The 27,792-nt window shown below is 38.7% G+C and overlaps 2 protein-coding genes across 2 annotated transcripts; one reads left to right on the top strand and one right to left on the bottom strand.

Moving 5' to 3' along the window:
• Nucleotides 1–1,712: 1,712 nt before the first annotated feature.
• Nucleotides 1,713–3,602, top strand: RABG3A (RAB GTPase homolog G3A). The gene is made up of 7 exons (XM_078960591.1): nt 1,713–1,869; nt 1,965–1,991; nt 2,521–2,620; nt 2,704–2,850; nt 2,923–3,003; nt 3,073–3,218; nt 3,345–3,602. Exons 1-7 carry the CDS (start codon nt 1,817–1,819, stop codon nt 3,406–3,408), a joined length of 618 nt encoding a protein of 205 aa, XP_078816717.1. The 5' UTR covers nt 1,713–1,816; the 3' UTR covers nt 3,409–3,602.
• Nucleotides 3,603–3,971: 369 nt separating this feature from the next.
• Nucleotides 3,972–5,345, bottom strand: LOC145000577 (laccase-15-like). The gene is made up of 3 exons (XM_078959826.1): nt 5,213–5,345; nt 4,191–5,129; nt 3,972–4,102 (listed from the first exon to the last, which is right to left on the bottom strand). The coding sequence occupies exons 1-3, from the start codon at nt 5,316–5,318 to the stop codon at nt 3,972–3,974; spliced, it is 1,176 nt and encodes a 391-aa protein (XP_078815952.1). The 5' UTR covers nt 5,319–5,345.
• Between the last annotated feature and the right edge of the window lie 22,447 nt (nt 5,346–27,792).

Below are 27,792 nucleotides of genomic sequence, written 5' to 3'. Positions count from 1 at the left end.
CCCAAATGCGAAACCCACTGATTTCAAATGCGAACCAACCAAAAATCATCAACCACGTACTTGTGTCACCAAATGCGAACTGAATATCACCATTAAATTCTCCTCGCATTCCATAGATGCGAACACAATCCAGATCTCCGACTCCAAGCTTGCGAAATCAAAATCAATTAACCTCAAACAAATCGTGAACTTCTTATGCGAACTGTTTTGACCCACAAAACCAAATGCGAACTCAATTGATGTCATATGCGAACTGATTTCATAGATGCGAACACAATTGATTTCATATGCGAATCCACATCCATCGATATGAAACCAATACCAGTTACAAGCAATTAGTAGCAACAACCATCGATCCTCTAATTTTCAATTACTCAGCCTTCGCTTTTCATACAACCCGTCGACCCTGAAAAATCGATAAACACCAAATGTCTCATTTTTAGATCGATTTTCTGATTAAATGTCATATTTGAAGAATGATCGATTTTCTGATTAAATGACCCCATTTTGCGAAGTTGGACCACTTATATTATTTCTTGAAAAGATCAGGTGCCAAATGCGAAACTCTAAGCTTTCTTCCCCAATTCGCATTTATACATTAAAAACTTCGCATTTTCATTCAAATTCTTCGCATCTTGCATCCATCCGTCTTTGAGTTCATTCGCATTTCATCGCATTAACTGAGAAATTAATCAATTGTCTCATATTCGCATTTCAGTTGTTTGAGAAACCCAGATACGAAGCCAAATGCGAAACCCACTAATTTCAAATGCGAACCAACCAAAAATCATCAACCACGTACTTGTGTCACCAAATGCGAACTGAATATCACCATTAAATTCTCCTCGCATTCTATAGATGCGAACACAATCCAGATCTCCGACTCCAAGCTTGCGAAATCAAAATCAATTAACCTCAAACAAATCGTGAACTTCTTATGCGAACTGTTTTGACCCACAAAACCAAATGCGAACTCAATTGATGTCATATGCGAACTGATTTCATAGATGCGAACACAATTGATTTCATATGCGAATCCACATCCATTGATATGAAACCAATACCAGTTACAAGCAATTAGTAGCAACCATCGATCCTCTAATGAGGAAACAGTTTCCTATTCGATTGTGCTTTGCAATGACAATCAATAAAGCTCAGGGACAAACAATTCCATATGTAGGTATCTATCTTCCAGAACCAGTATTCTCGCATGGACAACTTTATGTTGCATTGTCCAGAGGGGTTTCACGTTGCAATACAAAAGTATTAGTAAAGCCTAACGAAAATTCAAAAGGTGATGGGGTTTATACAGCAAATGTGGTGTATAAAGAAGTATTGCACGATTAATATTTTGTGTCGTCTTGACTGGTTGCTTTTTATTGGTTATTTGATGCATGATGTAACAAATAACACCATAGTTTGATTATATTGTCTTCAACATGTACTTTTTTTTAACATAACAATTTTGTAATGGAAACATATCACCGAAAGAACTCACGTGCCCCGCCGCTTTGCGCGGGTAGACGGCTAGTATATATATAAAATAGAAAAAATTAGGACGCACCGGTGTCTTCCTGGGCCGCCCACGTATGTGAAAATACCTTTTTCCAGAACAAGATTCATCGCATATAAGACAAGTCACGCTATAACCATATATACAATATGCATTATGTGTTGTACCTTCTTTGCTGTTCAACCTCAATTATATCATCATTTTCATAAAATCTTACAGAAACACAGATCGAAATTGGCGTCCCTTTTCACCACCACTTGTTGATCTCAATCTCTCTCTGCAGATTTGAAATCTTGTTCGATTATGGCTATGCGTAGAAGAACTTTGCTCAAGGTCATCGTCCTTGGCGACAGTGGGTATGTATGTAGATTTTTGATTTAGGGTTTGATTTGAAACTCGATTTCGTTCTCATGATTTTTTACTTTTGAAATTTCACGTGATTTCTTTTCAGGGTTGGTAAGACGTCATTGATGAATCAGTATCCTTCTAACTTTTATGTTTTTCTTTAGACTCGTCGGTATGGGACCAAAAACGCCGTGGAGGTCCGATACGGCACCTCCACAACGCCGTCGTAACGACGACGGAGAGCGACGCTCCGTTCTTCTCCCTTCCTTCCTCTATTTTTCTTCTTTCTTAGCCTCACAATGGCGTTGAATGCTTCAAACACCACCCCTAAAAAAGGTGGAGAGAAGAAGAATATTGATGCTTTTCCCGTTTTATTTGTATTTCTCGCTTTATCCGTTGAACGGAATATCTTGCTTTAGTAGAAAAGTACTTTTAGATTTTAGAATGTAGTGTTTAAAGCCTCATCCCCATGAAAGTTAGAACAAAGTTACAACGATCCTGTTTTTTGGGGCAAATTTACATTTCTACATCTCATTTGTTCATTTTATCTTTCTAACTCTTCTATATCATTGATGTTTAAGATACCTGATTAACAGCTAAACAGTTTATCCACTCAATATGCTGAATCAATTGGTTATTGTGATTCTCTTAACTATTTTAAGATATGTACATAAGAAATTCAGTCAGCAATATAAAGCTACAATCGGAGCTGATTTCGTCACCAAAGAATTGCAAATAGATGACAGACTTGTCACTTTACAGGTGAGTTAAATTCTTACTTCTTAATTGTGTTACTTTATACCTAATTCATATCTTCTTCACTCATGATAAAATTCATTTACAAGATATGGGACACAGCTGGACAAGAGAGGTTTCAGAGTCTTGGTGTTGCATTTTATCGAGGAGCAGATTGTTGTGTTCTTGTGTATGATGTGAATGTGATGCGATCTTTTGATACACTTGATAATTGGCATGAGGAATTTCTCAAACAGGTATGTTAATTTGTTAATTTGTAATTGCAGTTTAATGAATTCATATTTTAATTATTTTTATTTTGGTTTTAGGCAAATCCACCAGAGCCAAGTACTTTTCCTTTCATATTGCTTGGTAATAAGGTCGATATAGATGGTGGAAATAGCCGAGTGGTAAGGCTTCATTATATTAATAATTTAAAATTTAATTACTAATTTACTAAAAGTAATTTTAATTTTTAGGTTTCTGAGAAAAAAGCAAGGGAATGGTGTGCTTCAAAAGGGAATATTCCTTACTTTGAGACATCTGCAAAAGAAGACTTTAATGTTGATGCTGCATTCTTGTCTATTGCAAGAACTGCAATGGCAAATGAACATGAACAGGATATGTAAGTGCACATTAAAAACAATAATTATTATTATTACTTTCGAATTTTTTAAATATACAAGGAAAGTAATTTGATATTTCTTGTATTTTCTGAATTTTTTTTTTTTTTTTGGGTTATATTATACAGATATTTCCAGGGTGTCCCGGAGGCTGTTCCAGAAACAGAGCAACGAGGTGGCTGTGCGTGTTAATCATATTGTCTGTTTGCTTGTTGCTGATGTCATCCTTGGCATTTTTATACGTAAGGGTGGCTAACAACACGTGTGTTTTTTTCTATTTTCAAAATTTGAAACTTAAGTGATGATTTTTTTGTACCTTTTTTAAAATTTTCTTGTGGGATTCTTTTATTCAATATTTTACAATATTTGTAACATGCTTTATAACCTTTGAGATTTTTCTGGAAGTTATACACATTTTTGGTGCCTTTGATATAAACTTTTAGTGGTCTTATTGTTTTTATTTTCTAGACCTTTTTAGACCGAAGACTAATATGATTGGTATTTGTTGGTTTTAATAATATTCATTATTTTTAATGCGAGAGGAGTGAGAAAAAAAAAGCAAATAGGCAAAGGGATAGTGTCTTAATCCATTAAGGCATTTTTCTATACGTTGTGTACTTTTTAAGTTCTAACATCAAATTACATATAGAATAAGAATCACACCGGTTAATAAGTTTTTAGTTATAAGATTATAATGTATCTCTTTTAATCCATAAATCCATAAAATAAGAATAAACGATGCAATGTACACGAAATTAGCATCGTGGCATGTGTTGGGGTGGTGGTAGGATGCGTTCTTGAGCCTCTTTGCCATTCTTAACGATGAATACTGTTTCCATCCCCCATGTAAGGTGACGTTCAAGATGACAATGCATAAACCATACACCTGTTCCAAATTTATTATTAATATAAAAACAATTCAAGATTATATATTAAAAAAACAAACAAACTATGTAATGTAATTTGCATCTTACCAGGGTTATGAGCTTTGAACCTAATCGCAACCCATCCATTTATTGGAACAATGACTGTGTTTCGATGAGGCGGGTCAACGAGGTTATACTTCAACGGGTCATTATTTTTGTCAAAGTTACCAAATCCCCATCCTAGGATGTAAAAATCGAATCCATGCAAATGCATAGGATGATCGATACCCGCTACCAAATTTGTTCCTTGAAAAACCACTTCTATGATTGAATTATACTCGATCACCCTCACTTCCGTAGCCCTCTTAGGTGTTAGTAAAATCGATGGTAAGTTAGTACTTGTAAAGTTGAAAAACAATGGAGGAACACTAGGAAACCGTGTCCCAAACACACCGTTGATGTTATAATAGTATGCTTCAAGTATATCAATAAACTGAGATACAAAACTTATGTTGTTCATACTAGCTGCTAGTCGTGTATCATTTGGGCCTGCGCATGAATTGTTCTGACATGGGAATGCGTTTACAGAAACGGTGGAATATATTTGCATATCGTACTTGTTTAACGGGAATAAGAGTGGGCCCGGGCTCTTGAGACTGATAAGAAAGTCAAAAGCAGCACTGGAGTCGTTGTAAAAAGGTAGAGAAGGGAAGGGAATTGTTGTTGGTAAATTAGATCCATTATCATATTCAAGGATTGCGGTGGTGGTGGTGTTATCAAATGGAATGCCAAACGCGGTTGAATATGCTCTGGCAGCCATGTAGTAACTGCCACCGGCCGCCTGGGTTGCTTCTAACAGGCAATCAAGTGTTTGGCCGGGAGCGATTACTGCATATTCTTTTGTCACTGGCTTGGTGTAACCACCATCGGCTCCCACAATTGTTAGTGAATGATTAGCAATGGCGAAAAAGAAGATTTCGTTCATTGCAGCATTCACCATACGTAAAAGATATCTTTTCCCGTATTTCACATTTAACTTGAATGTATCTGTAAAAAAAAACGTGTCAACCTTGAAAATATTTTCTTTACAAAACTTCGAGCTTTCAAGCGTGTAAAATTACGAATCTAACCTTGTTTCGAACATGGATAAAGATCACCGGGTTGACCGTTGATGGTATACGCATCAGAGTCTCTCGGGGCACCACCAGATGCGACAAATTCCTCGAGCACTTCCATAATATCTTCTTTCCACCACTCGCCTGAAAGAATGAACATTTTTTTATTGAAATATTTCTTTATTCAACAATGTTAACTTAAACGGATCAATCAGTTTATTATGAGAAATAGTTACTTGTTTTCTTTTATTTCTTATGGTGTGAACTTGTTTATGTGTGATATTCCTTTAACGTATATGGATCAATGGTGTATTATATATGAGAAATAGTTACTACCTCGTTTATGTGTGATATTCTAATCATGGGCTAAATCTAGTTCCTGGGCTAAGTAGCTGGGCTGGACAAAAGTTATGTTCAAATCTGAATGAAAGAGTGTTTTTTCAATGTTTTCGATGATAAATTCGTTAAAGATATAAAAATATACATGCTAAACAAAGTATATATATTATACGTACCAAAAATTATGGGCACTTCCTGATAAGGTTCGGGGAAGGGATAGGTGATGCCATGTTTGGGGTACACGATGATAGCACCATGGACGGTTGCTCTAGACCAGTCACTATGAGCATGCCACCATAGTGTCCCAATCTCCGATGAAAATATGATCTTGTAGTTAAACGAATCACCTGGTTGAATCGAACACTGTGTGATATATTCAGGACCATCACTCCATGGATTCCGTGGTTGCTTTACACCATGCCTGAGGTTTTGAACTCATTCATATACTTGTAAAAAAATTGTTAAGATTAATTAAGGATATATAATATAGTGTTGAGTTATACTCCTATATATGAAGTTATTGAGTTGATCATTCTCGTAAACTGTATGTTGTTTTTATAACATTCTCGTGTTATTGTCGTGCTAAACTTGTGTGCATTGTGCGTATGAGTTCGTATCTCGTGGGTTTGTGTTAACAGGTTTTTTGGTCTGCTTCTGCAAATTTATTTGTAGCCATGAATATTTAAATTTTAAAAAGTGTTTTGTGAATTGCTTTTTTACTAAATAGAATCACTACGTAAAATATAAGTAATAAATTTACTTACTTTATACTCTTTTGAGGTGGAAAGTATTCATATCTAAGACTGGGATTATATTTTTTTATAACTAAATAATACAAGTTTTTACTTGAAATTAAAATAAAATCATTTTATTGTGTGCCGAAAGCGGGCTTAATTTCATGACTGTTGCTCTAAATTTAATTAAAAGTATGTATTTTGCCAATATCATGAGCCAGAATCGATTTGTTATACTTTTTTTTTTTCTTATTAACATAAAAACAAACAAATAAGAATAAATATGAGTTTTGATCTGATAGTTAAACGATAATATTTAACTATTAGTCAAATATCTTTACATAAATACTGTATGAATTTAAAGAATCTTGTGACCAAGTTAAGTACTATATATGATGATGTTGTAACTTGTAATGAACAAGAAAAGAGTTGCAATTCATACCAATGAATGGTGATGTTGTATCTTCCATTGTTATGGACCTTGACATAAATTGTATCTCCTTCGTGAACATACAACGTTGGTCCTGGAAATCGTTCATTTACTGTTAAAATGGTTTTCGTTTCACAAAGTCGTGTATACGATGCCTCCTTCACCTACACAATCAAATATTTATGTTTAATCTATGCAATTTATACTTAATTATGAATGGACATGTATATAAAAGGTTCTGATATTAAAGGGACAAAAAATGCAAACTTTCTTCTAAACACACTTACGAAAAACACATGATGTCGACCCCATGCTTCTGAATTAGTGAATCTTGCTGATGATATGAAGAAGAACAACAAGATTTTGATACATGAAGGCATTGTAGATGACCATGCATACAGCTTTTCTAGTGGAAGTCATGTAAATTTATACATAGAATTGCGTAAGTGGGAGGAGGTGATATTAATTCAAAAAAGTAACGTGTATAGACTATATCGTCATGTTTCCATTAAGCTTTTTACGTATTTAGTTGAGTTACTAACTTAAATCATTAAATTTACCTATAGATAAAGTGGTCAAAACAATAATGAAAATAAATACTAATAAAATAGATCCCAACAACAATTTTGTAGAAATCAAAATTACTGTATTTTCACAAAAAGATTATTTGCTACAAAACTCCAACGTCGTCGTAAATTCTATCGTTAAACGTAATATGATATTTATGGGATAATCATGCACAAAACTCGCTTTTCAACGTGGTATTAACCCACGACTATTATTTTTCGACAAATAGCTACCTATGAAATTTGGTTATGAGTTTGGAAAAAACTATTCCACGAAAAAGTAAATAGTAAAAAAAATGTCTTCACTTTTTTAATATTTTATGAGTTGCAAAAAACTAAAAAGTTAGGAAATTAATAGCGGGGTTTAAGGTTTTCGATCTATAAGATATGAAGTTTACTATATTATTTCTTTTATATATCTTTGTTTTCAAACGATGTCTAGAATTTGATAAAATAAAAGATGTGCAAGCACCTCCAATACTCGTTTGAGGTGTTAATATGTATGAACACATATACAATGATATAAATATCCATTTTGAAATCTTAAATGATGTAATTAAATAAATGAAGATATAGTTATCCGCTCAACATCCAACTTCCTTTTTTAGGGAATAGTTTTACAAGTAAAGACCCGAACAATAAAAAGCAGTTATGTACGGGTGAACAAACAGAACAAAAAAAAAAAAAAACAATACTCACTTTAAAATTTAAATAGAGCCATAAGATAAAAACAGGAGAGCAAACTCCATTCCGCCGAGCTTTCTAATCCATTACCCATGTAATTATTCCATTTGAAAGATTGAGTTATGATGGAATCCGTAGTTTTGGTTGGGTTGACTCCAATCTTTTTGAAAATTTTATCATTCCTTTCAAGTCAAATATTCCGGATGGTAGGGTATAAGATCATACATAGCGTATTACTTTTCTTGGGACAATTCCGCCACGAGGAAGCATAATCAACGAACTCTCTTATATTCCCGAATTGCGAGTATTGAATCCCGCACCAGTGTAACATCCACCCAACCTGGGGTTCGAGCTTAATTTGCTCCCAATTCTAATTAACACAATTGTCACCGAGTGGTTATAAAGATATAAATAATCTATCTGAGTCATATGTGCAATTGCAATTAACACACTAGTCGCCGAGTGATTATATAAAGATATAAATCCTATATCTGAGTCATATGTGCATATGAACATTTAAACTTTACTATAATTTTATTGAAGGAAATTATACAAACCTAAATCCTTCACCTCCTTCGTATGTGTCATATCTAAGAACTTGGGCACCTCCTTAGTATTATTCATCTCATCCTCCATACCAATATATATAGTTTAGTAATTTTTTATATGAAAAAACTATAATAACCTAAATCATTTACCTTTATATGTGTTATCTCCTCAAACTCAAACACCTCCTTATTCTTTTTCTTCCTATTGTGTATGCAAACCAACATTTAGTTTTGTAACTTTTCGTCAAAATAAAGCTAAAAATACATGATGTGAACTAGCATTTCAGGTTGAGGATGGTAAGGGTAAATAAGACTTCAGCTGGACAAAACTGAGATCATCATAAAGTGGAACACCATCATTCACACTCCGGGTGGAGGTCTGGGGAGTACACTCTGACGATCAAGTTAACTTATGATGAGATATTAGGGTTTTGGGTGTGTATGTAGGTGAGATACCGTACTTATGTTTTGTGCACGATCTAGCCTTTGTAGGTCGATCATGTTGTTTGTCTTATCTTCCACTGACGTAGGGTGTAAGGGGATATTATCCTTATTTGATGGTTGATAGTCCTTCTTCTAGTACATTTTGTTAGAGTAAAAAGGTGGTTTACGCAGAGCAAGGCGTATATCAAGACAAATCGTTTGTGTGCTTATGGCATGCATGATAACTACTCTATGCTAGGTAGATCAGTTGTTCTACTTAGTACTAGTGTCTAGCACCGCCCTTGAATAGGTGTCTTCATCACTTCATAAATGCAATGTTATGAATTGTTCTTCTCGGAAATGATTCCTAATAACGTTGCAGAGGAGGCGTCGTCAAGTCCCCTTAGTCTTAGGTCTAATGATGTTGATGACATCAACGCCCGAGACTCTGAGTGGCTTTTCCATGCAACTTTCTAGTTTTCTAGGCGGTGGCATGTCAATTACTTATGCACATTAATTGCTCTGTCAGCACGGTAAATGATTACTTTTTTCGTGCTTGTTGAGTTTTTTTTCCTTTTTCTATGTGACATCTCTTATTTCATTTCATCTTTTTTGCTTTTTTCCTTACTCTCTGTTTTTCTTTATGATTTTCTCTAAACCATTTCTTCTATCTTAGATTATCCTGTGGCTTTTCATCAGGGAAATCCTTAACCATTATTAAGTTTGAAAATCTCCAACGTTGGTATGATCTTCATGAAAACGAGTTAATGATTCATGCCAAGGGATCTCGCCTCAATCCGATGATACATAACATTCAAGTATCACACATAAAACTAGCATCCTACAAACATAATCCAGTGGGCCAACATTGGTGCCTTCGACCCACAAGTACAATGAAGAGACTCACCTCAATCCGATGATAAGAAAGCCACATACACATGAGTTGTTGCTACAGTAGCTCCTCACACTGATCACATCCAAACCAACCCTAATTATCAATTAGGGTAATAACCCATAGTTAAAGGTCCAAAACATAATCTATCATACTAAGGGTGGAAGACCATTCTACCATTCTCACACTTGGCCCAAATAACTATGGTCCAAAACCCAATATAGCCCAAGGCCCAAAAAGCCTTCTGGTGAGTATGCTAAGCGTACTACCGCATTATGCCCAACGTACTAAGCTTAACAGAAAAGGGAAAATGGGGCTAAACATGTTACACCATGCGTACCTAGAGGGTAAGCCCAACATACTCCCCTAAATGCCAAGACCCAAAAATTAGGGTTTGCCTCTACCACGAGTATGCCCAACGTACTCAAGAGGAATTCGCGACCAGGTTAAATGATCTATGCCCCGCATAACCCTCCATTATGCGCAGCGTAATGGCCTTTTATGTAGAGTAAATAAATATTTAAAACTTAAAGAGTTTACCTGCGATCTGGGTGTTACACAATAAGGAATTTTGTAACGATGAAAATTTCCAAAACAATTTTTCATTTTTCAACACAATAAAAATCATATAATATTTCCAAATCACATGTTATCAATTATCATCACAAATAAACATATCCAAGAATCTCAAAACATAATAATAATAATCTTTTGCCAGTGTGTACGAATGATGCCCGCGCCTTCCTGCGATCCTCGCTAGTACCTGAAACACATAACACATAACACGGTAACCATAAATGCTTAGTGAGTTCCCCAAAATACCACATGCAACACATATTAGCCACTCGAGGCTATAACTCTGTATGACCCTCTGGTCAATGTGTCTCAGTGGGACCCTCCAGTCCCATAACTCTGTGGACCCTCTGGTCCTAACTCCGTGGACCTTTTGGTCCTAATTCTGTGAACTCTGAATCATACATAGCACAAATTACATAGAAATCACATCATACAAAAGCATACAAGATACTCTGTGACATAACTCTAATTACCACTCTAGGTAAAGTATAGTGAGAAGACTCACCTTGGGAAATCTCAAACAATCTCAAACTCGGAATACTGACCTAGCCTCCGCCTAATCACATAAATAAATTACTCTAAATGAATAACGGCTCTCAAAGGCTAAATAAGTCTCTTACTATAATTTCTAGAAGGGTAAAATACCATTCTACCCCTCTACTGGTCCAAAGGTCCACTGGTTAACTAAACCCGAAAAGTCAACTGAAGTCAATAGTCCATACTGACCAGAATCGTCGAGTTCATGCGACTACTCGGCGAGTCCATACGTGTACTCAGAGTCCATCCCAAGATCTCACTCGACTCACTGAGTCACTCACCTAACTCGTCGGGTCACCAATGGCCATGAATCTCGGGCAACCCGGTCCGACTCGTCGAGTCTACCAATGGACTCGGCGAGTTTCCCCCATGCTCATGCTCAATTGACCCTCTGAGGTCAGATCTGCTTCACCATCCTATAGATCTGGCCTCCTAGAACCCAAAAGTCACGTAAAGGTTCAAACTTTAGGTCCATGCATCACACTATCATCTCTATATGCCAAAATAACCCTTAATATGATAACCTAGGCTACAAGACTCATAAAGGATTGCATAAAGCTGAAGGATAGGGACTCTCTGGACCTCTCAAGGTCTAGATCTGATAATATTGTCACAAGGGGACATCACAAAAACTAGATCTCTACCAAAAATGAAGGGAAGAAACCCTAGATTCATGAAATCTATTACTCAAATGAAGATAGACATGAATCCATACCTACCACAACAGCTCTGAACGAAATGATGGTAGATTTGAGTCCCACAAGTCAATCTAGCCCGAAATCCTTCCTTCCCTTTGCAAAAACACACTAAAGAATGATAAATTAGCCCTTCTCTTCCTCTACAAACTCTCTCTCTACTCTCTAGGATTTCTGAGGGGTGTAGTGGCCGCAAATGAAGGCTATAAGGGCCTTTAAATAGGCTCTAAACCCAGGGAATTAGGGTTTTCTTCATCAGCACCGACTCGCCGAGTCCGATCTCTAAACGCTTCAAAGGATCCCGACCCTACTCGACGAGTTGAGGCACCAACTCGTCGAGTCCTTCCAAAAATCCCAAAAATAAATATTTAAAATAGCATACCCGCAAACCCGGATGTCATAGATTTCATGTTATCTACCACCACAATTGAAATCATCAACTCGTTTAGGAGGTAAAAAACTATATTAAGCACTAGAGAGAGTTTTGGATATGGCCAACACTCTCGATTTTCCAATGATAAATTTCTAACATACTCATATTACTGATGTGATGCCAACCTTGCTTGAGAACAATATCAATATTGCTAGGTATTTGAACATTTAATGAATGTGTAACGTTCCAAAATATAGAGTAAAATTTTCATATTTAAATCATAATAAAATAGTTCAAACATCATCCTAACAAAAGATAATCAAAACAGGAGTTTGTAGTTCCAATAAAAATCAGAGTGAAATCATAAAATAGATAGTGCAAAATCTTCGGTGGATGTGATACAATCAGGTTAGGCTTTTCCCTTTGCTACCAGAAGTACATGAAACATTTAAATTTAAACTGTAAGCACAAATCTTAGTGAGTTCCCCAAAATAACACATACCATAACGAGCCTCACCCAACAAATATATAAACATGTCTCTCCCTACAAACATATAAATGGGTCTTGCCTAACTATATATAAATGGTCCTCTCCCAATAAACATATAACATACATGCAAGAGTCGCAAAGAAAACAACTCCTGAAGTTGCATGGGCAAATCTTGGATCTTAGGTGGTGCAAGATGATAAGGTCCTTGGCTATCAGAGCTGCACCTAGAACTAAATCGATCTTGAACTCAATCTGCCTCTTAGGAGACACTCTTGGCAAATCCTCAGGAAACACGTCATGAAAATACCGCATGAATGAAACATCTACAATAGTCTTCTTTTGATATATCCTTGTATCCACCACATAAGCTAGAAACTTGGAACACCCATGCTGCAAACATCTCCTAGACCTTGTCGTTGAACAAATGGTTGGGCTGCTCTGACCGCCCTCACCATGAATAATTAGTTCTCCCCCACTTGGGGTTTAAACTCGCACCAACTGATGCTCACAGTCGATCATGACTCCAAACTAGCTTAACCAATCCATACCCATAATAACCTTCATCTCTCTTAGAGGAATATGAACAAGATTAATCAAATACATCACCCGGAACATCTACATAATGCAATCACGATAAACCTTTGATGCACTCACGGTACAGTCATCGACAATCTCAACAACCAAATAATGATCCAACGCTCCCAAAACAACATCGAAATTATTGTTGAATGCAAGAGATACAAATGATCGACTAGCCCCCGAATCAAAAAGTACAAAAGCAGGCATTCCATTGACTAAGAACATTCCTAATTATAAACATAACAACAATAAGCATAAAATAAGGAAAGCATAATAAATAAAGTAGAAGACACATATTGGTAATGACATCTGACACTACTCTAGCCTCCTCTGCAGTCAACTGAAAAGCTCGAATCCTCACCACAGGGGCCTCCCCCTTGCCCTGGAGGCCACCAATAATCCTCAGGGTGGATGGTGCGCGTTCCTTCACCATTTCACTAGCTAAACTCGGATAATCAAACTTCTTATGGCCGTTCTGATTGCAATGGAAACATATCAATGCCCCTGAGTGTAATCCCTGATTATGTGTCCTATCTGACCGCAATTGAAGCACCTAAATCTCATCACGTGACAAACCCCATTATGCTACCTACAGCACTTGCCACATCAGCTTCGATCCAACTAGCCCCAAAACACACATCATATGTCTTGGACTTCTTAGGTGACACCACTGTTAACACGCTGTCGTGGGCGTATTAAGCAAATAAAATTTCAATGTTAGTTGCACTAAAAGATAGCATAGGGAAGCACAGTCGAATCCTCAGGGATACAACCTAACAGTCAATGCCTTTTTGCATCAGGCACATTCTAAATAAATCAGAAATTATAAAAGGGGTTTTTGAATTAAACTAAAAACTAAAAATTGCAGTGAAAATAATTAAATAAAACTCAGTAATAAAAATGATTTCAACTCTGTTGTGACGTTCCTATTCATGCAATCAACTCAAGTCTGGTTATTCAAAATGCGTTCGATCTAAGCTGGTACTGAGAGAAACTAACAAGCTCTAGTATAATCTCGTTTACCTAGTTAAATTAACCAAAACAATCTCTTCAGTTAACCCTAACTTTTTACTGTCTAATTAAACAAGCTCTTAATTAAAATAAAAAAAAATTGCATTAAGATCTGTGTAAAATTCCCATCAATACCCAATGCTTCTCACAAGCTCGGAAGCGTAAAGATATGATACTTCAGTTTATATCAGAGTTAAATCCCAAAAACGAAACCAATCTGATGCTTTTTACTTATTAGTAGTTGACAAGAACAATTACATATTCTATTAACTGATTAAATGGAATGATAAAACCATAGCTAGGTGATCAGACTAACAAAAATTAAAAATCAAACATTCATTAAGTTCAAAACTGAAACAACTAGATAGAAGCACATAATGAAACTCATATCTGATAACTGGCCGCATGAAAAGTACTAGTCTAATGCAGAACTGAAAACTAGGGTTTTAACCAGACATGGCTAAAAACAAATCTAAACTAATAAAAAGAAACATTAACCGAATAATCTTCTAAACTAAGTGTATGAGATGATTCACACCCTTCAAATCTTCAAAAATTGTTGAAAGGTGTCAGAAATCTCCTTCATAAGTGTTTTTCGTCGTCTAGAACCGTCTCACCTTCGAATCTGATTATGAGGGTCGTATTTATATGCGAGCAGGAACATTTCTGAAGAAGTTATCAGAAAATGAGATCATAGATTTGAGAAATGTGATCACAGAAATTCAAATTTTTTTCCAAATTTGCCTTTAAATGAAGTACGATGATATTTCAAATGACTTTTTTTTCGACCCTGGAAAACTTCTACCAAATTATTCGATCGCAGAAACAAAAAATGCGATCACAGATATTGATTTTCAGCTCAGTTTAGATGCAATTCTTCATTTTAGGCACTCTAAGTCGTTCTTTATTGTAACATCCCAAAAATTCCAACAAATCTAAACTTTTCAAAACAACCCCTTTTACTAATAAAGGCGTCACAAAAACATTTTTTTTAAAACATTATTTAAAATCAGAGTCCCCCAAGATAAATTAGTTGTAAAACGAAGGATGTGTACGGTCATGCCTTCGCCTTGCCAAAGTCCTCTGAGGTACCTGAAACCATAAACTAAAAACTGTAAGCATAGCCTAGTGAGTTCCCCCAAAGTACCACCACATTAATATAATAACAAAGAACATGCATACAGAACCTTCAGCCTGACTGGAACACCGCATCGGCCTACAGACTATCTGGAACACTCACATAGCCTTCAACATGACTGGTGTTGGATTTGGTGTCTAAGACCATAACTATAACTGGTATGTACTTGACCCGATTGTAGCATGGTCCTTTTGGTTTTCCTTCACTAGTGCAATTTGATAGGATGGATTTTGAGAATAAGGTTATTTATGGTTTAGTAATGTATTACAAGTATAATATATTAAAACAAAATTATTTAATTAGTATTGGTCCAGAATTAATTTATTACTTTTGTGATCAAAAGAGACTAATTAAATATATGAAGATTGATTATGTAAATCAATCATTCTTGTAGTGTGGGCTAATGATCCATGATTATGGGCTAAACTAATCCATAGATAGTCCATGGAGGTTAAACCCATGGAGCATGAGAATGTGGAAGGTCATGGGTTATTAGGGTTTACCAAGTGTAAACTTAGCATGTCCAACACTATAAATAGAACCCTCCATAGACCAAAATCGGCGGCCTCTTCTCCTTGAGATAAATAGATTATTCTCTTAAATCATCCTCTTGCATATTGGTGTTTGTAAACCATTAGAGGCATCACACTTGAGGTGCTCAAGCTTTCAAGGGTCAAGAACTACAAGTCCTTCAAAAGGTATGTCATCTATCTAGATGTTTTATTCAATTGGAATTTTGTATGGTAGTTAGGATAATGCTTTGGAAAAATTGAAAATATGCATGTATAATAGAGAAAACATAGATCCAAAGCATTTAGTGTTGCATGTGCACTATAGGAGTGTTATAGTGCTCAAAACCCAATAGTGGTATCTAAGCCTATGATTGTTTTCTATTATATTTGATGCTTACTAGTTTTTCAAAGCTAAAAAAGTCAAAAATTTTGCCTCTAACTGGTGAACTCACCGAGTACATGAACAGACTCAACAAGTCCACTCAGTAACAGAGCAACTCGCCGAGTCCAATTCATGTACTCGTCGAGTTGAAGGCTCTGTGTGCATAATTTCAAGTTTCTTGGCCTGGTTTGGATTTGGAACACCACCACAAACTACCTTGGATCATTGGAAATGTTTTTTTATGATATGGTAGTGTTTGTACTCATCCAACCACAAGATAATTTTCAAAGTTTTAAAATAATTGTTGTTTTTATATGATAAACAAAATTGCTTTCAAATTGTTGACTAGAGATTATCTTTGATTATGAATTTTGTTAGATCGTAGATTATATGATAGTTTTAGTTGTTAGAATAATGATCTAAATGCATTTTAATGACCTCCATAACTTGTCCTCAAGTTATGGAAAATGAAAGGTCTTTTCATTAAAATCAAATTAAACTCATAGGTTATGAATGTGAAAAGTTTTGATAAGTTTCAAAACTTTCCCTTAAGTTTTGGAATTTGCAAAGTCTCATTAAATGAAACTTTAATTCCAAACCCTAGAGTTTTAAAAGTTAAAATTCAAACCTTATACTTTATAATATTACAAGTTATATATATATATATATATATATATATATATATATATATATATATATATATATATATATATATATATATATATATATATAAGAGAAAGTTAGTCTTACCGTTACTAGGCCACATTCACGAAGCCGATCTATAAGGGGGTATAAGGTTACTGCCTATAAAATGGTAGTTTAATAAATATCCACTCTCACCCACCGCTTCGTTGACTGGTGGAGGGTCGTTAGCCAAACGAGTACGATAAGACATTAACTCTCTCTTATTAAAAGTATAATGATAACAATATAAAGTAACTAAACTTTTATTAAATTCCCAACCTTAGTTACTTTAGGAAAAATGTGAAATGGTGCTAATCCATGAAAGTACACTTTGCACCTTGTTAAGTCGTTAGTGGAGCTTGTGTGGTTAACTGGGACACTAATCTGGGACTAACAAAGTGTGGAAAAGGGTAACTTGGTGGTAATCATAGATCAATGGAGTGTGTGTGGTTAACCGACACATTGATTAGGTGATTTGTAACATTAGGTGTACCAAGCTAACTTGCATGGTTATTCACTCCTTGTTTGTGATCCTCGGCATCCCAGTCACAAACTTGAAGGGCACAATCGAGATTTAAACATGCCATTGAAAATGTTTAATGAATCTAAAAGACCTAGGAATTTTATATCCAATTAAAACTTAATAATCCATTTCATTATTAATAGAGAAAATTGGTAAATCGTCATTTACCTACCTTCAAATATTTTACAATTGGATTACGGCATCCCTCTTCGCAATTGTAGAATATTGTGTTGGGTCCTAGCCTTAATATTTCATGTTGGGTGTAATATTAAGGATTATCATCTAAACTAAACTTTTTTCTTCTTCTTGTACAGATGTCTATCCCAAACAATGCTTCCAACGCAAACCCTTCAGGCTCTTTCTCCCTCATGAACCTATGTGGGAGGGTCATTTCCGACGGCTCGAACTTCAATGACTGGATTTGAAACATCACGATGGCTATTCGTTATGAGGACAAATAATATGTCCTAGATAAAGAGATCAAAGAGATTGATGTCACCACTACTACTCCTGAACAAATCGTTAAACACACTACTCACGAGAGGGATGCGACTAAGGTGTCATGTCTAATGATTGCAACCATGACTGTTGAGCTGCAGAAGTCCTATGAGGACTACTACCCCTATGAAATGTATCATGATCTGATGGAAAGATACCATCAAAGTGCTCGGCAGGAGAGGTATGAGATCATTGCCTCCATGATCACAACCAAAATGAAGGATGGTGAACCCATCATGGCCCACTTGCAAAAGATGCAGAAATTCATGGACCGCTTGCTTAAATTCAATGTCAATTTTGATGAAGATTTGGCCATAAATATTATTTTACACTCTTTACCTCCTTGTTATGATCAATTCTTGTCCCAAAAGACCCAAAATGGTGCATGTTATGATTTGGATGAAATGAGTTGTCCTTTCAGACCTTAGAAGAGGTCTTAAGTGATAAAATGGTGTCCCAATAGCTAGATTTGTCTCATGCATGAAGTAGGAAGGTATTAATAGATTAAGACCATGTGTTAAGAACTTTCTGTACGTCCAAAATGATAAAGTTCAAGACTTTATAGTCCTATGGCACATTTGGTCATTGGATCTAGAGTTTGGGCTTAAGTGCTTAAGCCATTAAGCACTTATTAGGGTTTTGGTGAAACCCCACATACGCCGAACGTAATTCCTATACGCCTAGCATACGGGGTCAACCACCCCGATGGTGGTCAACATAGAGCAAGAATACACCCAGCGTACTAGAGGGGTACGCCCCGCATACGTCCTCTGTTGGGCTTTTGACATTTGGGCTCCGAGTTTGGGTCTCGTTTAGACTATTTGGACTTAGGCCTTGTTGGGCCCTGAATAATTGAAGTTGGGCTAGTTTTGATAATGGGTCCTATGGTAAGTCCCAATTAGGAAGTTAGCCCAATTGGGAAAATTGGGCCATTGATGGGCTTATGTATATAGACTTTGGGTGGTGGATTGATATTGGGCCTTGGGCCCAAATTATAGAAATGGACAATATGGACCCTTTGGCAATTTTGAGATCTCACTTAATAATTTAGTATTCGTCATTTTAGACAGTTGAGGTTGTCGGTGAGGTAGCGGTTGGAGACTCTTAGTTCAGTTCGGCACTACTTTCTAGGTGAGTTATTCTCACTATATCAACAAGGGTCTAAGACACCAATGTCGGCCCTTCGGATTGTATCCAAGTTTATTGAATGTTATGCTTATTGATTAGCACTCTGGTAGTTAGGATGATAGTATGCTTAGTGGCCTATTATGTTGGTATATTTGTTATATGATGTTGTTATGCTAATTGATTTATTAGAGAGATCGATTGATAGATTTATATGCTAGCATATGTTACTTATGTGCACATGATTGTTTGTCTGGTGGTTGGGTTGAGGCGGTCCTGGTTTGTGCTCTACGCCAACATACCCGGTGCGGTCCGGATAGACTATAAGCCCTGTGAGGTGGTCCAATCATGCCAAAGGCCCAATGAGCAGTCCGGATAGGCTGTAGGCCCTGCAAGGCGGTCCAGTCATGTCGAAGGCTCGGGAGCGGTCTAGATAGGCTGTAGGCCCTATGAGGTGGTCCAATCATGCTGAAGGCTCATTATGCATACTGTTTGTTATCATGTTGTTTGGGTTGTATATGTTGGTATTTTGGGGGTAACTCACTAAGCCTTCGAGCTTACATTTATTGATTATTGTTTCAGGTACTTCAGGTGACCGTGGAAAGGCGAAGGCGTGACGTACATATCCTCACATTTTATGACTTAGGATTTCTGGGAACTCTGATATGAAACAGTTTTGAAAACAATTTGTTTGAATAATTTTACTTACTTTGATTGGTTTTGAAAAGTTTAATTTTGTGGTTGTTACAAGTTGGTATTAGAGCCTTGGTTTGAGTGAATTGGAGGAACACTTGTGTGAATCCACACTCAAATCAAGGTGAAGATTTTCAAAATAATTTTCAAATGATTTTCAAAATAAGTAAAGGGGATGTGATGTCTACTGTCAGCCGGAGCCAGTAAGTAAACCCCAGAATACCATACAGTTATTTGATATCTTGATATGTTAGAACAACATGCTAGTACTAGGCTAGGGATCTTCAGGAATTACAAGGTAAAATTGCCTGATTGTATGATGCATGATAGCCTAGGGTTTTCCTTATAAGAAATTGACATCATTGTTGTAGTCTCTTTAGTGTATGCATCATCGTTGTACATGATAAAGATCTTATAGCCTGAGAATGTTTGGTTTGGCCTTATTTCCTGTTCTTTTCTGATGAAGGGCTTAGGGTAGGATAAGGTATTTGAAAGTCTATAGGGTCCAACGTTAGGTATGGTTAACATACACGAGTGTTGCAGGGTTGGTGGAAGTTTCATGGGTGGGTTGTGTGAGGTCGGTAGGCCAGTTATGAAATACTTAGCCTTTCTCTAGGAGCGAGGGATGAGCGATCACCATGCATGTGTATATTAGGGTGTTATGAAGATACTTGAGACAAAGATGGGTAGGTATGGAAGGTAGTATGGGCCCGTACTACTAAAAGCACAGGACCCATACACATGTCAAGGAAGTCATAATCCCTAGGGTTAGTTGGGAGTTGGTTCCCATTATTATGCGGATTATCTGATATTCTTCTTGGTATATTTTCAATATGGTGGTTACGGGACACTTTGGGGATGGATCCGGATCGGGATCAGGATCATGATTAGGAGCTGGTGGTCAGGATGGATCAGTACCGCCCGAGGTCATTGGTCAGATGGGGACAGAAGAGTTGGATGCTAGGATTCGTGAGATCATGCATGATGAGGTTGCTACTTTATTCCGGGTGTAGTTATCAGAAATGTTTGGGTATATTAAGACCGCCATGGTTGAGTACTTTGACGAATGCTATGCAGCCCTTGCTGAGACGGATGTCATTGCAACGACATCGGCTGTAACGGCAGCAGGGGGAGGATCCGTCCGAGATTTTTAGTACCAGGACTTCGACAACACAAAGCTCTATAATTTCGACGGGGTTCAGGATCCGGTCATCGCTATGAGATGGTTGTCTGACGTGGAGGGATGTTTCTTCACGTGTTCATGAACCACTGATCAGAGGGTGAGGTGTGTTATGAACCTGTTATAGTCCGGGGCGAAGGATTGGTGGAGATTGATTACCAGATCATACACTGATGATCAGCGAGTTGCGATTACTTAGGATCAGTTCATGGACATGTTCAGAACCCGTTATGTTCCACGGGTGGAAAGGAAAGGCTAGCATAGGAGTTCTTAGATCTGCATCAGGGCACAGAGTCAGTGACGGAGATCACCATGTTGTTTATCGAGAGGGTGATGTTCTGTCCGGAGTTTGCTTCTGATCAGGCTCAGATGAATCTTTATCTGAGCATGCTCAAGACTAATATCAAACATTTTGTTGCGACACAAAGATGTGATACCTTGTAGGAGATTTAGTAGGCCGCGAGGTGATGTGAGTTGGAGATTGAGTTACAATTACGAGAGTTGAGACTGGCCCCAGGGCAGGTGCAGCCGGCGCCGAAGCGGTTCAAGGCCATTGATTCCAAAACGGGAGGGCAATGTGCCTGCACTTGTGGAAAGTATTGGAAGGTTCATACTGGAGCATGTCGATCGAGTACTGGATGCCATAAATGTGTCAAGGAGGGGCACTATGCGAGAGAGAGTGTAGCCAGCCCGCCTTTACCCCGAATATGAGGATTTGCTTTCACTTTCATCAGGTTGTTTATGTGAAGACCAATTGTCCGTAGCTAGCTACCAGGCCAGCGTAGGCTCCAACACCGGTTACATTGAGGATCACTGATGGGAGGCAGGGCATAGCAAAGCCCCCGAGGGCTCGGGGACACGCCTTCCAGCTCATATCCGAGGAGGCCAGGGCAGCACCAGATGTGGTGGCTGGTATGTTTCTATCCTTTTATCATTTTGATTATTATGTCTTATGTTTATATATGTGTATACTTGTATTAGGTATGTTTTTAGTGAACTCCTTACCTGATTTGGCATTATTCGACTTGGGTGCGAGTCGGTCGTTCGTCTCTTAGGCTTTCAGTAGAGAGTTCGGTTTGCCGGTTGGGGAGCTTGAGTGTCCGTTGCTAGTCTCTATCGCCGACGAACATGGGGTTTCTGCTTCATCAGTTTACCGAGGTTTCATATTAGAGATATTCGGGGTGCCCTTCCCGATTGACTTGATTCCTATCCCCATGGGGGATGTCGGCGTGATAATGGGTATGGATTGGCTAATTTGGTTCAGTGCCATGATCGATTGCTAGGGTCAGCGGGTTGTAGTTCGAACCCCAAGTGGGGGATAACTTATGATTTACGGTGAGGGCACTAGATCGAGTTATGGGTCTTGTTCAGCTGCCAGGGCTCGACAGTACATTCAGCAAGGGTGTGCAAGTTATCTAGTGTACGTGGTGGATACGCGAGTCAGGGATCAGCCTTCAGTTTTAGAGGTTCCAGTAGTCAAGGAGTTCGATGATGTGTTTCCGGATGAGTTACCCGGAGTGCCTCTAGAGAGACAGGTCGAGTGTAGGATCGACTTAGTACCTAGAGCATCCCCTGTCGCCAAGGCGTTGTACCGGTTGGCACCACCGGAGATGCAGGAGTTGTCATCACAGCTGCAGGAATTGTTACGCAAGTAGTTCATTCGCCCGAGAACTTCTCCGTGGGGAGCACGAATACATCCGGTGTGAACCATCCTGCTTCTTGACAAAAAGGATCGATGCTCCCCAAGGTGAGCTACTCAGTCTAATAAACCCCTTTCCCAATAGCTCCTGAAGCTGCGAGGATAACTCTTGCATCTCGGGAGGCGCAAGGCGATAGGGTGCCTTGGCAATAGTAGCCTCCCCTGGCACCAAGTCGATACGAAACTCCACCTGCCTCTCAGGAAGCACACCTGGCAACTCCTCGGGGAAAACATCAGGGAACTCCCACACAATTGGGACCTCATAAATCGAACTTAGCCTCCCAGCGGCCACTCGCGTATCCATCACATAGGCCACAAATCCTCTACAACCCTGCTGTAAACTCCGTCTCACTCTAGCAGCCGAACAAAATGCTGACTCAGGACGGGTGCCCTCACCGTAATTACTCCCTCACTAGGGTCTCGAATTATCACCAGCTGACGCTCGCAGTCTATAATAACTCCAAATTGGCTCAACCAATCCATGCCCACTATGATACATACGTCCCCCATCGCAATTGGGACTAGATCGATCAAAACCCCACACTGATGATCTCAAGTCTACATCCTCGAATCACCTCCATGGCATACACTAGTCGCTCGTTAGCTATAGAAACTCGCAGAGGTCGACTCAAATCCTCTCAACAAATACTGATATGACGACTAAAGGCTAACGACACAAAAGATCGACTCGCTCCCGAGTCAAATAGCACTAGGGCAGGTGCAGAATTCACAAGAAAAGTACCTACGCATAACATGATATAAGCATAATATCTCAGACTCAAATAAATAGAGAGAAGAATACATACCGACCACAACGTCGGGTGCTGCGCGGACCTCCTCCGCTGTCAACTGAAAGGCCCTCCCACGAGCATTTGGCGCCTCGGCCTTCACTGGCCGAACCTCAGTAGTCCTGGTCGCAGGCACAGATCCCTATTGAAGCTGAGGGTACTCAGTCTTCCGATGGTCGGTCTGGTTGCAATGGAAGCAAACCGAAAATCCCTTGGAGCAATCCCTCTCGATGTACCCCTCCTTCTCGCACTTGCAGCATACTCCTGCCCGACACGACCCCTCATGACTCTTGCCGCACTTCCCACAATTGTGGCCCTTTGTGCCCCCAGATCGCTTGGCTGCCGGCTGAGATTGAGTCGGACGCCGATCCATCCTATGTGACTCGGCCTCCTCCCTCGCCTGAGTCTCCAATTCGATCTCCCTCTTCCGGGCATTTTCCTGGAGCTCAGAAAATATCTGGTAAGTCGAGTTCGCCACGAATGCCCGTATATCTCTCCTCAGAACACTCAGATATCGGCTCATACGAGCCTACTCAGTAGACACCTGCTCAGGGCAAAACATCACCCTCTCTTGAAACTTCCTGGTAATGACTGTAATAGAATCGGTACCCTGCTTGAGGGTCAAGAACTCCTGAATCAACTGTTCCCTCTCCACCGGGGGAACATACTCGTCTCTGAACATGGCGGTGAACCTCTCCCAGGTCACCTCAAAAATCTCTGCCAGAGTGAAGCTCGCCATCACGAACTTCCACCAATCTTTCGCTCCCAAGCGGAGCTGGTTCATAGCAAACCGCACCATCAAGTGTTTTGGACAAGAACACATATAGAAACATCCCTCGATGTCAGAGATCCATCTCATCGCAGCAATCGGGTCCTGCGTCCCATCGAACTCTAGTGACTTCGTGTTGCTGAACTACCGAAACAACAACGAGTTACCTCCCTGAGGTCTGGCAGCAGCAACAGCAGCAGTAGCTGCAGCAGCCGCAGCCTCAGTCACCGCTGCATACTGCTCGTCAAAGGTCTCAATCAGTGTGGTCTTGATGTCCCCGAACATCTCTGGAATCTCACCCCGGATGGCAGCTGCCACCTCCTCATGAATCAATCGACGGATCTCCTCGTCACTGACCCCACTGCTCTCAGGTGTGTGTCGTGTCCCAACCATGATGCCTCTAAAATATAACATAAAAATATCAGAGACTCGATCGAGCATACTCGCACTCAATAACGCAGCCCTACTCGTTCTCCAATACCCAAAGGATTCTTACTTGGGCTGCTTGCTGATCCGGTGTCTTTAGTAGTACGCGCCCTATACTACTAACCACACCGCATTAGCATTCAAACCAAGTCCTCCTCCTTGGATCCTGGATCACAAGTACTCTACTCTCTTTATGCATTGGCTACCCTTCGATAGACCTCTCATGAGCTCCTAACTGCTACCTACTCGCTCTCCAAGCATCTCATAGCAGTAGAAATCTCCTAGGCTAACGCATCACAAATCAGGCCACTCTAGTCCTAATATGAATACCTAGCCTACTCTAGCATGCATAACATAACATAGCATATCTTATAACACATAATGTAAGGGTATTTTGGGGGTTCACTGTTCGGGCGCTGGCTGACCGTACACACTACTCTGCTCTGTTTGTTTCAAAACTCCTTGCTCTTTTTAGAAAATTTAGTTTTTTTTAATTGTTGAAAATTTCTCAAATCCTCGGTTTGAGTTCAAATACGCCCAAAGGTGCATCCAAGTCCCTCAAACCAAGGCTCTGATACCAACTTGTAACGACGAGATTTTTAAAACAAAATTTTCATTTTTCAACAACCAAAATTAAACAAAAACATTCTCAAAAGTATTCAACAATAGTTATCAAAATATAACATTTCCCAAGATCACATGAAATCAAATCCTTTCCTAATGTGTACGGGTCACACCGGCGCCTTCCCACGGTCCTCGCTAGTACCTGAGACACAAAACACAACAACTGTAAGCATAAAGCTTAGTGAGTTCCCCAAAATACCACATACAACACATATGCCACTCGAGGCTACTGTACGACCCTCCGGTTGATGAGTTTCGACAGAACCCTCCTGTCCCGTAGTTTGTTGGGTACTCCGGCCCGGTCTAAATCATTGGACCCTCTGGTCTGGTCTGTATCGTTGGACCTTCTGGTCCGGTCTACACAATCATATAGCATACAAATATCACATATCACATAGATTCACATAATCTCATACATAACACATAAGACCCTCCGGTCCACATAAATACCACTCTAGGTAATGTATAGTGAGAAGACTCACCTTGTGTAGCTCGGTAACTCATAAATCTCGGAAATCTTGGACTCCGTGGGATAAGACCTAGCCTCTGCCTAATCATATGAAATAAGTACTCAATATCAACACATTTACCAAGGCTAGACCATCCCTTCTCTTAATACTCTCATGAGGGTAAAAGACCATTTTACCCCTCACATGGCTCAAATAACCTAAATTTGACCAAACCCTAAAAGTAAAAAAAAAAAAGTCAACCCTTCGGGTTACGCTGTACGTACCAAACATGTACGCTGGGCGTAACCGATAACTTCAGAGGATCGGGGTGCGCCACCCCCTACGCTGCGCGTACTGGAATTACACCCGGCGTAATACCCAGTTTCAGTCCTTTAGCTCTTGGGGTCTTAAACAGTTAAGAACCACGTGACCACGTCCAACTTTTAGATCTGACCATTTCTAAGCCTCCAAAACCATAAAGTCGATGACTTTAAGCCCTTGCATGGCTGAATAAGTCACTAGCACCCAAAACATTTCATTCTCTAACCCTAGAAAGCATAGAACTCAAGCATGACCTCATATCAATGACCAAGATGGAGATTTATGAATCTAGACCACAAATACTACTGAAAAGGGACAGATCTCGGACCATGGAGCACCTTACACTCATAAAGTCTCCACCTTTGGGGTTTTTAACCCTAGAAATGGCACATGCAACAACAACCAAAAAGAAGAGGAAAGTTTTGAACTTTATACCTCTAAATGCAACTCCTTTCTCTGTAGATCTCAGATCCAAACTTACACTTCAAGCTTCTAGTCTCCACAAGCTCCTTTCTTCCTTCTTCAATAACACACCAAGGCACTATTAGCTCCAAGAACACACACACTCACTAAGGATGATGGAAGGCTCTCTCTTAGGGTCTTACTTATTGATATGGAGGCTGAGAAATGAGCCTTAGCATCCTTTAAATAGTGCACAAGTCTTATTAGGGTTTTGCATCTGGGCCGGGTACGCCCGACGTAACTATGTGTCACACCCCAAAACCAAGAACGGCGGAAACGTTCTGGGGTGGAGGACGTCATGTATAATATCAACAACAATGTAAAGTAGTAAACAAGCAACAACATCATCCATTGCATTAATAATATAATTATTATACAAATGTGTTCTGTCAAATTTTGATAAACACTAAAGCATAAATCAAAATGAAAGATAAGTCTTGAACAAGCTCCATCTTCCTTTCTCCTTGCATCGGTACCTGTCTATGATGACCTGAGGATACAAGAAATTTTGAAAGCGAGTATCAGCTTTAAAGCTGGTGAGATCATAAGTATTTAGTGTCTTAATTTGTATGTAAGGATATGTAAGTATATGTATTGAAAGTATTGAAAGTGTATATGAACTGTTAGTGTTTGAAAAACCCTAGAATCCCTATGATTCCTATTAGTAACAAAAGGACTCTTCTACCAAGACCCAACTGTTCTGAATGTAGTCTTCTACCAAGACCTAACTGTTCTAAATGTGTGTGTCTCTTGTAAGAGGATGTATTTTCCAAAGTATAACTATCATTATTCAAAAATATAGTTTGTACAATAATGTTTAAGTGAGGTTATCACTAAAAATATGTAATGGAAAATCAATGTAGTACTATGGTGTAGTGTCGAACTACAACCGTACTTATTACCTTAAATCTAGGGTAATACTTCCAAGTACTGTAGTATTTAATAAAAATAACTACATCGGTACTCAACCGCCTTATTTGAGGGATAAGGTATAATGTGATGTCTAGATCCCAGACTATACGCTCCCTTATCAAGGGATTTTGGGACCTACCCACGACCCCTGCATGAACGCAAGCCGTGAGCATCCACATTACCGAATGATCATTTATACTCGATATAACTATCACAATTGTGGTGTGATTCATCAGTATAGTTAGATCCTGAACTGGTTCCGTGCTATAGCACCTAGTGACGTCTATTCTATGTATATGTAAGTGTGATCATGTAATTGTACTCAAGTAAGAGCGATCATGTAATAGTACAGTAGTGTACTAAAATGTTCTACGTGTGCTAGCTGTAATGTGTGTTCTCTCTATCTAGCAAGTATTGTAATGTAATCGTTCTAGTATAGTTGTATATGTTCTCGTCCTAGTATAGTTGTATATGTTCTCGTCCTAGTATGGTTGTATATGTACTGTATTGAAATGTTCTAGAAAGTATTGACT

The sequence above is a fragment of the Lactuca saligna genome, chromosome 6, assembly GCF_052625555.1.
Source record: "Lactuca saligna cultivar CGN05327 chromosome 6, ASM5262555v1, whole genome shotgun sequence".
Lineage (NCBI taxonomy): Eukaryota > Viridiplantae > Streptophyta > Magnoliopsida > Asterales > Asteraceae > Lactuca > Lactuca saligna.
This window is presented reverse-complemented; position numbering and strand designations above follow the sequence as displayed.